At 47.6% G+C, this 15137-nt stretch overlaps 1 protein-coding gene across 1 annotated transcript in view; it reads left to right on the plus strand.

The window, feature by feature from the left end:
* Positions 1-15137, plus strand: part of gabbr2 (gamma-aminobutyric acid (GABA) B receptor, 2) — a 488893-nt gene that overhangs the window by 129350 nt on the left and 344406 nt on the right. The window contains 1 exon segment of the mRNA XM_034160116.1: positions 7869-8006. Coding sequence (XP_034016007.1) covers positions 7869-8006 — 138 coding nt within the window.

The raw sequence follows: 15137 nt of genomic DNA on the forward strand, positions 1-15137 counted from the left end.
GTGACCACCATTTGCTTCATGCAGTGCAACACATCTCCTTCGCATCATCCGTGAAGAGAACACCTCTCCAACGTGCCAAACGCCAGCGAATATGAGCATTTGCCCACTCAAGTCGGTTACCACGACGAACTGGAGTCAGGTCGAGACCCCGATGAGGACGACGAGCATGCAGATGAGCTTCCCTGAGACGGTTTCTGACAGTTTGTGCAGAAATTCTTTGGTTATGCAAACCGATTGTTTCAGCAGCTGTCCGAGTGGCTGGTCTCAGACGATCTTGGAGGTGAACATACTGGATGTGGAGGTCCTGGGCTGGTGTGGTTACACGTGGTCTGCGGTTGTGAGGCTGGTTGGATGTACTGCCAAATTCTCTGAAATGACTTTGGAGAAGGCTTATGGTAGAGACATGAACATTCAATACACGAGCAACAGCTCTGGTTGACATTCCTGCTGTCAGCATGCCAATTGCACGCTCCCTCAGATCTTGCGACATCTGTGGCATTGTGCTGTGTGATAAAACTGCACCTTTTAGAGTGGCCTTTTATTGTGGGCAGTCTAAGGCACACCTGTGCACTAATCATGGTGTCTAATCAGCATCTTGGTATGGCACACCTGTGAGGTGGGATGGATTATCTCAGCAAAGGAGAAGTGCTCACTATCACAGATTTAGACTGGTTTGTGAACAATATTTGAGAGAAATGGTGATATTGTGTATGTGGAAAAAGTTTTAGATCTTTGAGTTCATCTCATACCAAATGGGAGCAAAATCAAAAGTGTTGCGTTTATATTTTTGTTGAGTGTATATCACTGTGGCGACAGGCAGCGAGCATGCACATGCTGCAGCCCATTGACAGGCTGCCCCCAGGTTGAAATGGGCCGTCAGATCATAACATGAAGCGGGCGATCTGACTGTCACGTCACCCACGTGAGCTCTGTTCCACATGACGCAGTGTCAGTCCTGTGGCGCGCTAGCAGGACACGCGCCAGCAGATGTGGACATGATGAGACGAGCGAACTGCTTCTAATTCATGTCATTTCATGACTGTACATCTGTGACCATGGGTCATCTACAGAGAAACAGACGGATCATATTTGTATTGTCCACTTGATAAGAGGGATTCAGTATAATGCTATGTTTTATATGGTGTGTGATTTTATTTTTTTTTTTTTAAATATGTCCATGTCCTTCCTGATATCAGGCAGTTTCCTGCATCTTTTATAGGCCAGTGATAGTAGCTCAGTGGTAAAGTTTCTGACTAGTAACCAGATCTTTTGTAAAGTGCGGGTTCGTATTCCGTGGTTGACAAGTATTTTTAATTTTTAAAAATTTTCACAGCAGCTGCTGGCACTGTGTTCCTGCGTGCACGAACTATGAGCTGTTCCGACGGGAGTTGCCCTGAGTTGTATGTATTCGCACTGTGTGAAGGAGCCCTCACTGTTACATGGTAACCAATTCAGAGATTCAGTACTTTCTATCCACCTTGGACTTGGCAGTTGCAGAGACATGACTGACACGAGTATACAAATGAGATATCACCTTTAATAGTCTCTTGTTTTGTTCAGCAGTGTGGTCAGGAATCCCCAGCTGTGTTTAATCACATCTCTCTCTCATTTCACTTAAAGCAATCTGGTCTATTTTTGACTGGCATTTCAGGGTTTTGTCTCCCCTGTTATATGTGTACTGAATATGAATGTACTGAATGTTCTCCCACAGCAAGAGAGAACCAGTTATTGGTTAAAACACCAAAAAAAAAAAAGGCATTGTTGCTTTAGACTGGCTGTTGTGGAGAAGGGGCAGGTTATTTATGCTGCAAGACTGAATTTAGCAGAAGAGCTGTTGTAACTGTTGTTGTAATAACTGTCACTATTGTAATATATTTTACAATTTTGGGCTCAAATGCACAGCAAACTCACCTGCTTTTGTAAAAAATGTTAGTCATGCCTCTTAGAGACTGATATAAGAGAGATTCTTTGTCAGATAATCACTTTCTGGATAATTATTTCAAGACTGCAAAACTGCACAGGAACCTAAACTACTGTTGTAGTAATTATTATAGTGATTGCAACAAATGCAACACAAAATCACCCACTTTTGTCATAATATTTGCAATGTCACTAATAGCTTTTTCCATGAATATGAGTGCGTTTGCAGATTATTAGTCCGATAATAATCACTTTCCTGATAATTATTAGAAGAGCAGGCTTAAATGAAAGGCTTACTGAACCACAAGAAGGAGATGAAGATGAAGAAGAGCATTTATTTTTCATTTGTACATGCGTTATACAAATAATGAATATTTATGAGTTCAATGGTACGAGTATTCTTTCCATTGAATTTGTTGTGAAAGTGTCGTGACACGGACCCACAACAGGGGGCGTTAATGAACGGACAATGGATAAGCCAAAAGTAACAATTTAATGTTGTGAATCGCACAACGATGTACAAACAATAACAATATAGTGGACTGTCAATCATACACCAGGTGACGTGTGGGCAGGCTCGACGATAGAAGACACCTGGCGAGAGAAGAGCTGGATCCCCACACAGCTTCCACCACCAACGGAGCTGAAAAACACCGGAGCCGCCAAGCCCTGCGCCCCAGGTGGCCGCTGTCTTCAGCAGTCAGACCCGGTACTGCTGGCAGAAAACAGAGACAGTCCTGATGAGTGTGAGTTCGCACACTCAGTAATCCCACAGTCAGTGTTCAGTAAAGGAGGGAGAACCTCCACCTCCAATCACACACTCGTGCAGCTCCTGTCTAACCACTTATCTGATTGGAGTGATCAGCGAAGCCGTCGCTGATCACACCAAACGCCAATCCCACAGATAAGGCAAACACCACAGGATAACGGCTGCAAAAGAAGTTCAGATTATTACTCAACGTTTTGAGTCAGCAGAGAAAAGTACCTGAATGGTAGCTGATTTCTCGGCGAGGAGGTGGAGTTGCAGTCCGGCCTTTATGGTGATGGTGATGATGATGAATGAGTGACAGCTGGTCCTGAGGATGAGTGACAGCTGTCACTCCCAGTGGCTCTGGCGCCCTCTCGTGCTTGAAGCCCGCACTCCAAGCAGGGCGCCATCTGGTGGTGGTGGGCCAGCAGTACCTCCTCTTCAGCGGCCCACACAACAGAATTAATGGAAAGCATTCATTATTTGTTTTATATAAAATAAAATAGATCCTTGTCATTTGATATTTTATTAATTTCTAAACAACAGAAAACGGACTTGTATTTTGATGTGCATCACTGGTACCTTGACGTCAACAGTCCAACACAAAGTTTAAATAGGAGCCCAAACTTGTTCTCAGCCAACTTGCAAAAACAGTCAGATAGTTCAAAAACAATTCTGCTAATGTAGTCCGCGATGCCGTATGCAGACCTCATGTACAGACTGCCGTCTGCTTTTCCTCACTCCAGTGAAAAATCGCATCACAAATTTGTCCAGCTTTTCATCCTCTTCATCCTAACAGCTCTTCATGCCTCCAGACGCTTTACGGTGTAGTGGACTAGCTTTTTTGTGTTTGAAGAATTAACACAGTCAATTAGCTTGTTCAAGTTGTCATCCATCAGCAAAACAAACCCATGTTTCACTAAACGCCATCCCCACTAGTGTGTGCACGCATGGTGTGCGTGCACATTGGTCGCTGCGTGCAATGGTAGAAAGCGTATGGAACCAAATTTGCACGATAAAACACAGCACAAATGGGATGAATAATCTATGTCACGTGACATACAAAGCACCAATCAAATGACAAGGATCTGCTCAGCTGTTATATAAAACAAAATATGTACCCTGCATTTATCCCATTCTAATGTATAGTTAGACAAATCCAACCACTAGGAGCAGGGAGCAGCCACAGTCTGCTGCCAGGGGACCAACTTCAGCTCTGGAGACTCTGCCTTGGTCAACAGCAGTGAAAGACGCATTAATTTAATGAGCATGTTTTTTTCATGATGGTGGGAGGAACCAGGAGTACCATGAGAAAACCCAACCAGACTGGAAATAAAAATAAAATAACTTTCTCACCAAAGGGTCTTATTTTTAGAAACAATCTGAAATCTGACAGTGAAAGCATGTGGGAGCATGCCCTGGTGCCGTGATTCACCATATCCACCACACCACAGAACACACATTGGATCCTGTGTATCAGCCACCCTGGCAGACAACCACTTCACCACCACCTCTTGCAACAAACCATCTACTGGCTGCAGCCAGTTGCTTTTGAAGCCATTGGGGTTTTCTCCACTGAGACACATGCATGCTGGAGTATTCACAGTGAAATGCATCACATGGCAGAAATACTACAGCTGACGTTCCCTCACAATGCTAGTCTCCCAAAGTAAGTGCTCGTTTGACACAAAGACATTCCAATGGCAAGGATCCTACAAAGAGACCTAATACCAAAAACGTCCAATCTTCACCTTGGGTCATTGGTGGTTCGTGCCCAAATCTCACAACCATACCGTAAGGCAGATAGCACCAGAGCCCTAAAGATTTGGACAGAAGCTGTTCCCAGGTGTTTCTTGCTCTCAACAGTCTGCAACCCAAAGACATGAACATCACTGCAGAGATACGTAAACGTCTACAATCTCAACACTTTCACCGCATGCAGATACTCTTCTGATGTCCAAGTCTAGAGAGTCATTGAATGCCTGGATCTTAGTCTTGATCCAGGACAATCTCAAACCCAGACACATCCATAAATAGGATACAGGAAATGGAAGCGCTGCAAGGGGAAAACTTCCAAGGCTGCTCACTTCCTGGGCGACAAGTACACAGTTTAGATAAATTGAAAAAACACAAGCTCAAACAGATCACAGACCATGCTGCTGTGAGGACGGCCACCACTCTCTTAACAGAATGACCACCACAGAAAACATACGGTCCTCTATGTCTGGTGAGAGGTTCATTCCTCCACATTCAATTTCCAGTTTTCAGTCTGTGCTGTGAAGGGCTCACCGTGCTGTTGTTCAGGTGGAAATCTCATTGCGTTTCCGGCTGATGGCTAACAAGGTCAAATGACTCTCCAGATAAGATTGTGTGTGTCAGAAGGAGCAAACACACTACCTGCCAGTCAGTCAGTCTATCTCTTGCACAGCCACACATCCTGAATGGAGTGGCAATAACAGAAGATTGTGTTTACTGCCGATAGGAAATTATTACAAACAGGAAATCGGGGAATCACAGCAAAAGCAGTTAGCCTAGTCATGTTGCAATCAATAGGAACTTACACTGTTTTTCCCCTCCTCTTGGTTTTCTCTGTCTTTTTTGCACAGTCTTTTTCCTCCAGTTGCTATAGTGATGTGAAATGGCTGCATTTTGCAGCATTTGATGAGAACAGGGGCCTGCTTCTACAGCCTCTGAGCGTGTTTTATGTGGTGATTATTTCAAAAATGCACGCACATGTCGGAAATTACGCCAGCAAATGCCACAGTGCTGAGATTATACAGTGAGGTAAATGATATTTACAAGGAGATGGACTAATTCATGCAATATCTGTGTGAGCACAGCATTTGTTTTGCAGCAGCATGTACATTATAGTTATGTGTCTCCACCACTGCTAGTGTGCTTGTGTGTCTTTAGACGCATGCTTGTCAACACGAAGACCTGAGATCAGTGCAACTACTTCCTAGAGGTTACAGATGATCTGATCAGATTTTGGAGTCATTATCTTCATTTATATATCCATGAGGTAAACATCCTGTGAGCAAGAAGCTCAGCATGAGAATTGTTAACACAGAAACGCAAAAACAGTAACCGTGGCGTTGTAGTGGCCAAGAGGTCCACGTATGTGCTTCCAAAATAGAAGATCCCAGCTTCAAGACCACCTATGCCCATTCTCTGTGTATGTGGTATTGCATAAGGAAGGGCATCTGGTGTGAAACTTGTGCCAAATCAACATGCAGATCCATTTCAGATTTGCAATGGCAACCTCGTGCAAAAAGGGAGAAGCCAAAAGAACATATGATGAAAATAAATCAGATAAAAAAACAAGTTTTCCTCGTGTATTATCCAATAGTAGAGCTCTTGGCGAAACTCTGTTGTGCCTGCATTAATGGCAAATGTCCACCAGATGGAGATATTGCACCATTTCAATAACCTTGAGTATGGGCTGCTGTGGGATACCTGTGCCAACCAACCTGTTGCTTATATTACTAGATACCCACCTGCTGAACATTATGATCTGTTGGATAATTAGTGCATGCTGGATTGATGGAATTTCTCATGGAAATTAGAAGCAGGTGTGCACCATGTGTGTCAGTTTGGCATAAATTTGCATATAATGAAGGAGAAACTTAATTTGGAGTTCTGGCTGTATCTCACTTGTGTTAAGCAGAATAAAATTAAATTTTGCTAACCAACGTGGACATGCCAAAAACTTGCAGTTCCTTGAATGTTCACTTGAGGCTAGCTCAAAAAGTGAGTCATTCCATAGAGGATCCCATGTTAAAATCTCTAACTAGCAGAAGTAAACACATATACAGCCTGGTACAAACACAGATTTGGTCTTTATAGCTAGTTTTGTCTGTCATGACAGCTGTACTAGGTGGTGATTGTGGCGGTTGGGGGGTGTGTGGATATTTTTTAACTCATCAATTTCAGATATTTAAAGCTAAAACATTATGAATAATTAATTGGGGGCATGGGCTCTTTGAGTGACACCTGTGTGCCAACTAGAGGATCCACACTCCAGGGCCCCCGCTAGCAGTGGTTGCTAGGTGCCGCGATCGACTTTGGCTGCCCTTTCTGACAATTTTACGGCAAAGATTTGATGTAATACATCATGATGTGCAGTTAATTGTACAAATAGATCATTTAAAAAGCCTGTACGCCTGTATTTCATTTGAGCAAAATTTTAGTATTTCATTTGCATGTTAGCAACTGTTAGCACCAATTAGCGGGCAGTAGATTGGTGACATTGACGGTGTTGTTCATACTTTACTATGCCCTCCCCATTATGCCACCCGTTATGAAATTCCCTGTCCACTCTATAAAAATATGCATTAATCAAACACCCAAATAATCACTTAGCTTCAACTTGTTTCAGAGGGGGCATTTTGTGGCTTCATTCATCGAACCCGAGTCACACCTGTGCGCCACCTCTTTCCAAGAACTTGATTTTTAAGTTTTAGCTAATGTAAAGCAATGACACATGCTTGCATCATATTGCTGTACAATTGAATTCCTTGACAACAGGGGTGCCCAAGTTCAGTCCTACCTTCCTGACACTCTTAGTTGTCTCCCTGTTCCAATACACCTGAATCCAATGAAAGACTCGTTAGCAGGCATTTAATGAACCTTCATTGGATTCAGGTGTGTTGGAGCAGGGAGACAACTAAGAGTGTCAGGAAGGTAGCTCTCGAGGACCGAACTTGGGCACCCCTGCTTTACAATATCCTTGACCTTTAAGGCAATGACAAAACGTTGCATAAAAATGATACTGTTTGTGCAGTAGTTGGCATCTACTAGGCAAAACTTGTCATAACAGGCAGTTCTGCATAATATCCCAGATGTCCAGATGGTAACAATGGCAAACAGCTCACTAAGTTTGGACTTGCATCACCAGCCGTTTGAAATGATTCATTTGTGGCCCACTAAATATGTCTTCCTGATCAAATTGTAGAGTTAGAGCTGTTGCTTAGTACTGTAGTTTGTGTGATTGATTGCACCCCTTCATTACAACATGTCATTAATATAACCGTGCGCTTTGGATGTCATAGTCGTGCTACTCAGTGCTCCTAAAATTGCCAATTTCTTCTCCCGTTATGTTAACAAAACCTAATTTAAATGTATGTTCTCTGTTCTTATTTCTCTCCATCTTCCCATTCTCCACCCATTTCCCCCCTTTCACCTCTCTTTGCGTATGCAGTGCGACAACGCCAAGGGGCTGAGGGCCTTCTTTGATGCCATATGCTACGGTCCCAAACATCTGATGATCTTCGGAGGTGTCTGCCCCTCTGTCACCTCCATTATTGCAGAATCCCTAGAAGGCTGGAACCTGGTGCAGGTAGGAAGAAGAGACGATATCTTTATATATAAAAATATTGAGTGCTGATGGATTGAGTCTGTCACAGCATGGAGTGACATTATCACCTTGAGTTTGTGTAATGATCAGAAGCCCATATTTGCTACTTAACATGAAACCCCTCTTGTCCCTTGATTTTTGATGTGGTGTTGGGTTCTGCAATTTTACAGGAGTCCATATTTGTGGCTTAATCATTCATTATAGTGCAGCAGATTGCAGAATATTTACAGAGGAATCCTGCAAATGGTTGTCATGTAAAATTGTTCATTTTTACCTCACAGATAGTCTGCCTAAAACTTTTGCATCTAATGGCCCAGTCCCAATGGCGTTTAGGAAGATTTGCGTATAGATTGTGCACAAAATTGGCTCATATTTACTAAACATCCACAATATCCGTGAAACATGCTTGTATGAGTTGGCTGACATCCACACGTCTGCAATTGTCTGCAGAGGGACGTTTTTCTGTTGCCATGATTTTAGAGCTGCACAAAATTTGGGTTGCGGATGACACATACCTTACATACTCAATACATACTCAAAAAATACTGAAGCTATGCGCTGTATATCTGCCGTTATCCACTAATATCCACAACTGACAGGGATTTGTGGCTTGGCAGCGGACTGGGACAGTGTGTAAAATGGATATTTTGCGTGCCTATCATGTCCACATCATGGACTAAAGTAAGTTGTAGTGAATGCTTACATATTGGCCATGAATACAGCGTTTATATTATGTCTGCTTTGCATCTGATTTGCGGACAATCTGCAAATGCATAACAAACACGTCACGTAAACCCAAAGTACTATGTGGCAGAAATTGACATACCTGCCAGTCAGTGCCAGTCCAGCTGTGGAGACGCACAGATGTAGGTATGGATCCCCAAAGACGTAATAGCTGCTGCCGTGCAACAACATACTGTAAATCCCCAGCTGCAGAGAAGTCAGCTGTGGACCTAGGTTCTCTTTCAGGACTTTTATTTAACACCAACAAAAGGAAAAGTTGCTGTTACAGCCTCAACGTACGCTGAACTCTCTCTATTTCAAAAAAAAAAAAAAAAAAACACCGTCTCACAACCCGGAGCAGCTTCCCCCCTCCTGCTCCCCAAACTTATGAACAGTCAACCCTTGCATGACAACATGAACATCAACTCTATGATCATTACAATACCAATCAACTTGTCCGAGTCCAGCAATTGCTCCAAGGCTGTGGTGTTGGTGTGAATAGTGATGCCGAAAGACCTGAGTGTGCTTCTTTTATGACCGCAATGCAGATGCCGCGCACGTGCAACACATGCGCGATGCATTAACAATACATCCGTAATGCTGCCATGATAATCGCAATGTGTCAGATCTATTTCCTCAATACATGTGTTATACATCCATGATTGTTCGTCATATATTTGCTATACATTAATAATATATCTGTAATTCATACTGGGACATTTGTCATTTTTGGCCAAATTTGTTGCGGATGACAACGAACGCCGTAATTTGTATACTCAATTCACGCGCAATTAATCCTCTCCCCAGTGGGATCGGGCCTTAAACTCTATTGTCTTTATGTAACCTGCTTTGCAGCTGCACTGATAAAACTCACCGTCTCTCCTCCAAAGCCGAAACTCTGATACCATTCATTTTTAGTGAGAGTTTTCATGGGAAAACTGAAGTTTCATTTGCTGGCAAAATGTACATGACTGTTTGCAACAGCCCCACCTTTCTCTGAATGTACAAAAAGAGCACTTCTGCTGTTGTCACATGCACACACTTTGCCAGATTTTGCTGCATGTGCTCTGGTATTGGGTGTGACTTCAAAGCTTCAAATTAAAAGCCTGTATTACAGACAATCAGTCAATTCTCTGATCTTTTTATTTTTCCACAAATAGCCTCAGACAGTCTAAAGTCCTTTTTTGCCTCCATGTGGTAATGCAAGCACCAAATTCAGCACAAATACTTATTAAATAGAATTTTATTAAAAAGAAGACTTGAAAGTTCAGCTACAATTTGCTAGAAGGTACATCTGAGATGCAAGCCTAGATTTAATGTTTGGTGAAAGAAAACCCTCCTCTGTACCACTTCATCATGAAGCTGTATAACTGGGGATACAAAATGCAAAACATTCACTATGCACAATTTCTCCAATCACAGCCACAGAAGCCTGTAACTTCTTCTGGGTTGTCTGGGTGTCTTGGTGGCTTTCCTAGTGTTGTGAAAGTGACGTGACACGGGCCCACAACAGCGGGCGTTAATGAACGGACAATGGATAAGCCAAAAGTAACAATTTAATGTTGTGAATCGCACAACGACGTACAGACAATAACAATATGGTGGACTGTCAATCATACACCAGGTGACGTGTGGGCAGGCTCGACGATAGAAGACGCCTGGCGAGAGAAGAGCTGGATCCCCACACAGCTTCCACCACCAACGGAGCTGAAGAACACCGGAGCTGCCAAGCCCTGCGCCCCAGGTGGCCGCTGTCTTCAGCAGTCAGACCCGGTACTGCTGGCAGAGAACAGAGACAGTCCTGATGAGTGTGAGTTCGCACACTCAGTAATCCCACCATCAGTGTTCAGTAAAGGAGGGAGAACCTCCACCTCCAATCACACACTCATGCAGATCCTGTTTAAACCACTTATCTGGTTTGGGGTGTGAGGCGAAGCGGTCGCTGTCACACCAAACGCCAATCCCACAGATAAGGCAGAACACCACAGGATAACGGCTGCAAAAGAAGTTCAGATTATCACTCAACGGTTTGAGTCAACAGAGAAATTACCTGAATGGTAGCTGATTTCTCGGCGGGGAGGTGGAGTTGCAGTCCGGCCTTTATGGTGGTGGTGATGAGTAGTGGATGAGTGACAGCTGGTACGGATGATGAGTGACAGCTGTCACTCCTGGTTGCTCCGACGCCCTCTCGTGCTTGAAGCCCGCACTTCAAGCAGGGCGCCATCTTGTGGTGGTGGGCCAGCAGTACCTCCTCTTCAGTGGCCCACACAACAGGACCCCCCCCTCAACGGGCGCCTCCTGGCGCCCGACCAGGCTTGTCCTGGTGCCGCCGGTAGAAGTCGGCCAGGAGGGCCGGGTCCAGGATGAAGCTCCTCTTCACCCAGGAGCGTTCTCCGGGTCCATACCCCTCCCAGTCCACCAAATACTGGAACCCCCGGCCCTTCCGACGGACATCCAGGAGCCGGCGCACGGTCCAAGCCGGCTCCCCGTCGATGATCCGGGCAGGAGGCGGCGCCGGTCCGGGGGTACAGAGGGGTGAAACGTGGTGAGGTTTGATGTGTGACACATGGAAAACCGGGTGGATCTGGACTGACGACTTTGAGGATGGGGAAAGGTCCAATGTATCTGTCCTTCAACTTTTGGGATTCCACTTGCAGGGGAATGTCCTTTGTGGAAAGCCAAACCTCCTGCCCAGGCTGATACGCAGGGGTCGGGGCACGCCGGTGGTCTGCATGGTTCTTGGCCCTCGTCCGGGCTTTGAGCAGGGCAGAGCGGGCGGTACGCCACACCCGACGGCACCTTCTCAGATGGGCCTGGACCGAGGGCACCCCGACCTCTCCCTCCACTAGCGGGAACATTGGGGGCTGGTACCCCAAACACACTTCAAATGGGGAGAGGCCGGTGGCAGACGAGACTTGGCTGTTATGAGCGTACTCGATCCAGGCCAGATGGTCACTCCAGGCCGTCAGGTGCGCGGAGGTCACGCAACGGAGGGCCTGCTCCAGTTCCTGATTAGTCCGCTCTGCCTGCCCGTTCGTCTGGGGGTGGTACCCAGACGAGAGACTGACGGTGGCCCCCAGTTCCCTACAGAAACTCCGCCAGACCTGGGAGGAGAACTGAGGACCATGATCCGAGACAATGTCTGATGGAATCCCATGCAGACGCACGACGTGGTGGACCAGGAGGTCTGCAGTCTCCTGGGCTGTCGGGAGCTTCGGGAGGGCCACGAAGTGGGCCGCCTTGGAGAACCGGTCCACTATCGTTAAGATGGTGGTGTTTCCCTGGGACGGCGGGAGGCCCGTGACAAAGTCCAGGCCGATATGAGACCAGGGGCGACGAGGCACAGGTAGAGGCCTTGGGCCTTGTGGTGGTCGGCTTTGCCCCTGGCACAGGTGGTGCAGGCCTGGACATACTCCCGGACGTCGGCTTCCATAGACGCCCACCAGAAGCGCTGCCGGACCACTGCCACGGTCCTTCGCACCCCTGGGTGACAGGAGAGCTTGGAACCGTGACAGAAGTCAAGGACCGCAGCCCTGGCCTCTGGTGGGACGTACAGTTTGTTCTTCAGACCGGTCCCCGGGTCCGGGCTCCGTGTCAGGGCCTCCCAGACGGTCTTCTCCACGTCCCAGGTAAGGGTGGCCACGACAGTGGACTCGGGGATGATGGTTTCAGGGGGGTCTGACAGCTCGGTCTTGACCTCCTCTTCGTGCACCCGGGACAGGGCGTCAGATCGTTGGTTCTTTGTCCCGGGGCGGTAGGTGATCCGGAAGTCAAAACGCCCGAAGAACAGCGACCAGCGGGCTTGCCTGGGGTTCAGACGCTTCGCGGTCCGGATGTACTCCAGGTTCCGATGGTCCGTGAAAACCGTAAATGGTACCGATGCTCCCTCCAACAGGTGTCTCCACTCCTCAAGAGCCTCCTTCACCGCAAGAAGTTCCCGATTGCCGACGTCATAGTTCCGTTCAGCTGGGGTCAACCTGCGGGAAAAGTAGGCACATGGATGGAGAACCTTGTTGGACTCCCTGCTCTGGGATAGCACGGCTCCTATCCCTGAGTCAGAGGCATCCACTTCAACAACAAACTGGCGCTTGGGATAGGGCTGCACCAGAACCGGTGCAGTCGAGAACCGGCGTTTCAACTCCCTAAACGCGGCTTCGCACTGATCCGACCAGGTGAAGGGGACTTTTGTGGAGGTCAGGGCTGTCAGGGGGCTAACTACCTGACTGTAGCCCTTGATGAACCTCCGGTAGAAATTTGCAAAACCGAGGAACTGTTGTAGTCTCCTACGGTTCGTTGGTTGGGGCCAATCTCTCATCGCCGCAACCTTGGCCGGATCAGGGGTGACGGAGTTGGAGGAGATGATGAACCCCAAGAAGGACAAAGAAGTGCGGTGGAACTCACACTTCTCGCCCTTCACAAACAGTCGGTTCTCCAACAACCGCTGTAGGACCTGACGTACATGCTTGACATGGGTCTCAAGATCCGGAGAAAAGATGAGTATATCGTGTAGATATACGAAGACAAACCGATGCAGGAAGTCCGGCAAGACGTCATTAACCAATGCTTGGAACGTCGCGGGCGCATTGGTGAGGCCGAACGGCATGACCAGGTACTCAAAGTGACCTAACGGGGTGTTAAATGCTGTCTTCCACTCGTCTCCCTCCCAGATCCGAACCAGGTGATAAGCATTCCTAAGATCCAATTTCGTGAAAATTTGGGCTCCATGCAGGGGCGTGAACACTGAATCCAACAGAGGTAACGGGTATCGGTTGCGAACCGTGATCTCGTTCAGCCCTCTGTAATCAATGCATGGACGGAGTCCGCCGTCCTTCTTGCCCACAAAAAAGAAACCAGCACCCATCGGGGAGGTGGAGTTCCGGATCAACCCGGCAGCTAACAAGTCCCGGATGTAGGTCTCCATTGATTCGCGTTCCGGACGTGAGAGGTTGTACAGCCTGCTGGACGGGTACTCAGCGCCCGGTATCAAATCAATGGCACAATCGTACGGACGGTGCGGGGGCAGCGTGAGTGCCAGATCCTTGCTGAAGACGTCAGCAAGGTTGTGGTACTCGGCCGGCACCGCCGCCAGATTGGGGGGGACTAAAACCTCCTCCTTAGCTGTCACACCGGGTGGAACCGAGGATCCTAAACACTCCCGGTGGCAGGTTTCGCTCCACTGAACCACAACCCCAGACGGCCAATCAATCCGGGGATTGTGTTTTAACACCCATGGAAACCCAAAATCACTCAAGAGGTAGAAGGTGTTACATAAAACACAATCTCCTCCCTGTGATTCCCAGACACCACCAATGTCACTGGCTGAGTCTGGTGTGTGATTAATGGAAGAAGGGTGCCATCTAGTGCCCGCACCGATAATGGTGACGGTAAGGCCACTAGAGCGAGCCTAAACTCCTTTGCCCATCTGCTATCCAGCAGATTCCCCTCCGACCCCGTGTCCACCAGTGCTGGGGTGTGAAGGGTTAGATCCCCACTCAGGATCGTGACTGGGATTCGTGCAGATTGTCGGGGTTTCCCCACGTGGGTGTTGTGACCCACCCTTAGCCCAGTCTCTAAGGACGAGTGCTGCTGTTTTGACCGTTTGTGTGCTCAGTAGAGCTGCAGAGAAAACATTCTCCACGGATCAGCCTCCTTTGTCTCTGATCTGATCGTTTTTTGGCCCTGCTCGTCTCCATAGCCACGTCAGCAGGGGGAGCTGTTGTCACGTGGAGAGCCCTGGCAGTGGAGCATGGGGAAGTCGGCTCCCTTTCAGACCCGGGAGGAAGAGGGACGGTGTGTACCTGACCACGCCTCCCGTCTCGCTGCCGTCGGTGTTCCGTTAATCGGTTGTCTAACCGTATAACCAGGTCGATAAGCCCATCTAAATCCCGCGGCTCGTCCTTCGCCGCCAGGTGCTCCTTAAGGACCAGAGACAGTCCGTTTACAAAGGCGGCGCGGAGCGCAACAGCATTCCAGCCGGCTCGCGCTGCCGCGATGCGGAAGTCGACTGCATACTTCGCTGCGCTCCGACGCCCCTGCCGTATCGACAGCAGCACACTTGAAGCGGTCTCGCCTCTATGAGGGTGGTCGAACACCTGTCAGAACTCCCTCAAAAACTCAGTATAAACCGTTAGGAGCCGTGAATTCTGCTCCCAAAGCGCTGTAGCCCAGGCGCGTGCCTCTCCTCGAAGCAAATTGATCACATAAGCCACCCGGCTAGCGTCTGCTGCGTACATGACTGGACGCTGTGAAAAGACGAGCGAGCACTGCATCAAGAAGTCCGCGCACGTCTCCACACAGCCTCCGTACGGCTCCGGAGGGCTTATGTATGCTTCAGGGGACGGTGGGGGGGTTCGTTGAACGACCAGCGGAATGTCTGTTTCTGGCACACAG

Source organism: Thalassophryne amazonica, chromosome 20 (genome assembly GCF_902500255.1).
Source record: "Thalassophryne amazonica chromosome 20, fThaAma1.1, whole genome shotgun sequence".
Taxonomy (NCBI): Eukaryota; Metazoa; Chordata; class Actinopteri; order Batrachoidiformes; family Batrachoididae; genus Thalassophryne; species Thalassophryne amazonica.